Here is a 3073-nt window from a genome sequence, read left to right on the forward strand (position 1 = left end):
ACAGTATCGAAATGGTGTACATATACATGTATATGTATACATATACATCTCTGTCTCTCTCTTTCTCTTTCTGTGAAAGTATCTGTCATTACAGTATCGAAATGTGATTGTTTCAGTTAGTGGAATAGTTTCATTTTTAAAGTGAAAGTATTTGACATGAGTGTTTTTGTTTCACTTTTGACAAGTAATACTTAAATAGTGGAAGAGATATTATGTTGCCGTGTGCTTGAACTCTGCAAGAAGTTAAAAAAATTTTTTGACTAAAACACAACTGGAACCCTAAGTAAGGCATGTGTAAAATTTGAATGAAATTGGTTGCGTAGTTCTCGAGTTTTAGGGATTCACACATACAGACAGACAGACACACATTCTCATTTTTATATATATAGATTGTTTATAACAAAATCAGGAATTATATATTTTCCAAGAGTTACCTAAATACCTTTTGCAACACACTAGTATTCTGCAGTACGTTGTTTGAGAACCACAAGCATAGAGGCTTCTCATATTCAACAGGTATTTTAAAACTTAGCAAATATATAAATTTTGCATTAAAACAGAAATATTAACTGAATAACCAAGACCATTAATTCTACATTTCATGGAAACCATCATGAGAAAAATTCCCTTATTGAATATACATATTTTGTTGAGGTTTCTAAACTTTCAGACATGCTGTTCTAAAATGTCAGCAGGATTGTTTTTGTAAAATAGTATAACACCTCTGTCAGATTATTTCACATGATTTATTCAATCACATTTTCAAGTTTGTCCTTTCATTTTTCTCAACCCTGTCACAAATCCTTTGCCTCTCCCGTTCTCTGCCATACCCCCTCATTCTATCCTCCTACTTGTCATCCCTCATCTCTCCACCTAGGATCATTATCCACTCTCTTCTGTTCTCCTTCAGTTATCTATCAGACCAACTTAAGTTACAAGGTAATCATCACTAGTGTTGGTGCTATGTAAAAAGCACCCAGCACACTCTGTAAAGTGGTTGACATTAGGAAGGACATCCAGCCATAGAAACCATGCTAATGTAGACATTTGGTATGGCACAGTCCTCTAATACATTAGACTGTTAAACCATCCAAACCATACCAGGCGTTAAATGATGACTGTGGCGATGATGATTAGTAATGATGATGATGATTTATTCAATGGAAGCAACTGGTGAAATATAAACAAGACAATTACTGAATTAAAGGAAGAACAATTCAAAATACAATTTTTTTCTTTTATTAAAAACTTATTTGTCAACAAAATTGCACTATGCATTTTTTTTTTGATTATACAATTTTCAAATTTCTATTTCTTTTTGTTTTCAAATAAATAAAACAGAAATGAACTGTTTCAATGGATATTTTCCCACATGGGTGATAAAGAAAGACAAAAAATAAAAATGAATCAAGTCGTTATCTATATCTCTCATAGTTGATATACATAACATCATTGCTACAAGAAAGAGCTGCAGAGAACTCCAAAGTTTGTTCAGTATTACTATTGAAAATTCAAAACAGGTCAGTACAAAGGGTACATGATCTACAATCCTGAATAAATTCAATGCAGCATGAAGATTGGAACCCACATTTACATTTTTGCCCGTTCTTTACTTAGACGACTGCTGTATACTCGGGAAACTAAATTCCAAGAATCCATGTAGCGATCCATACACATAGCTATGCATTTCTATAAAATACAAATTAAAAATGAATATAATGACAATGTTTTTATGTAGTATGTTTATAAAATAAAGGCAATAGGTGGATACAAACACAAAAACACACAAGCTTCAGTACAGTTTCCAAATCCTAATTTCATTCATGAGACCCTAATCAACCTGAAGTTATAACAGAAGACAACTGCCCAGTGTTACACAACAAAAACAAACCTTAAACTACATAGTTGCAAAAAGTGAATTCCTTGCCCATATGAAAATGCCTGGCTAGTAGTTTTGCAAATTTAAGCATTTCAGCCTGAACTTAACAGAGTACCCAACAATTGTAATGTTACCATTTTAAAGGTTAGATGGATCATCACAGTCCAACTTAGTTCTTATTGAGAGTTACTGCCTTCTTAGACAAGTTGAAGGACATCTCACACATACATTTTAATTTTGGTTTGATTTCTATGGCTCGATGCCCATCCTATCATCAAACTGATTTACAGATTGTACTGAGTGCATTTTATTGTAACACCAACATTAGAGAGTTTCTCATGTCTTTGACAAAGCTAAAGAGTCTTTTCAAACTTATGTTGCTTCTACTTAATAACCACTTTACAAAGTGTACTGAATGTAATTTGCCAAGTTACATTCTTGCCTTCTGCTCTGTATGACTAAATGGTCCTCACTGCTCCATGCAGTGACCATTTGGTTAATTTATCAAGAGTGATGACAGGAAGAAGTAGGATATGTGAATGAAAGGAACAAGTGTGTGATGGTTGAGATAGGGTTTAAGGGATGAGGGGTGACTGAAGGAAAGATGCAATGTTGACTGCTAGTACAGAAAGACTGATGTTGGTAGGGGGTTAGAGACAATTCAATCCCTCATTAAATAAGCAGTATAACCTGTTGAGAGGAGAGTAGTGTCAGAAAGATGAAAGGACAGATCCGAAGACATTCCTGCACAGACTGCAGGGTACAATGTATAGCAGAAATTTACTGTTACACAATGCAAGGAGTGGACAGAGAGAGACTAGTAGAAAATGAGATGAGTGATGAACTAACACTTTAAGATTAACTCCTGAATATTTCGCGGAGTTAAGGGTAAATCTATTGGGTTATTTCTGAAAAAAAAAACCTGAAAGTGTAGCCTGTGTTGTGCCTGTATGGAAAGATAGTTGCTCATCTGCTACTCATTGAAAAGTGAAAGAAAGTGGAGTACGATGATTACTTAATGCACATTATTCATACACTTTATATACTTTTTATGTACAATTTTATAGGCTTAAAACACAGCACTCATAAAATAAATATTCACTCTTATTTTTCCATTTCCTCTTTAAACCCCAAAAAAAAAAAATCCCATACATATTGAATACCCGTCAGAGTGTAAGTATCTTGAGAGAAAAG

At 33.8% G+C, this 3073-nt stretch overlaps 1 protein-coding gene across 1 annotated transcript in view; it reads right to left on the minus strand.

The window, feature by feature from the left end:
* Window positions 1-1223: 1223 nt before the first annotated feature.
* LOC106884399 (mitochondrial import inner membrane translocase subunit Tim13-B) overlaps window positions 1224-3073 on the minus strand; it is a 10447-nt gene continuing 8597 nt past the window's right edge. The window contains exon 3 of the mRNA XM_014935765.2: window positions 1224-1689. Within this exon, the coding sequence (XP_014791251.1) occupies window positions 1591-1689 (99 nt within the window). The 3' untranslated portion in view covers window positions 1224-1590. The remainder of the gene's footprint in view (window positions 1690-3073) is intronic.

Source organism: Octopus bimaculoides, chromosome 1, assembly GCF_001194135.2.
Source record: "Octopus bimaculoides isolate UCB-OBI-ISO-001 chromosome 1, ASM119413v2, whole genome shotgun sequence".
Lineage (NCBI taxonomy): Eukaryota > Metazoa > Mollusca > Cephalopoda > Octopoda > Octopodidae > Octopus > Octopus bimaculoides.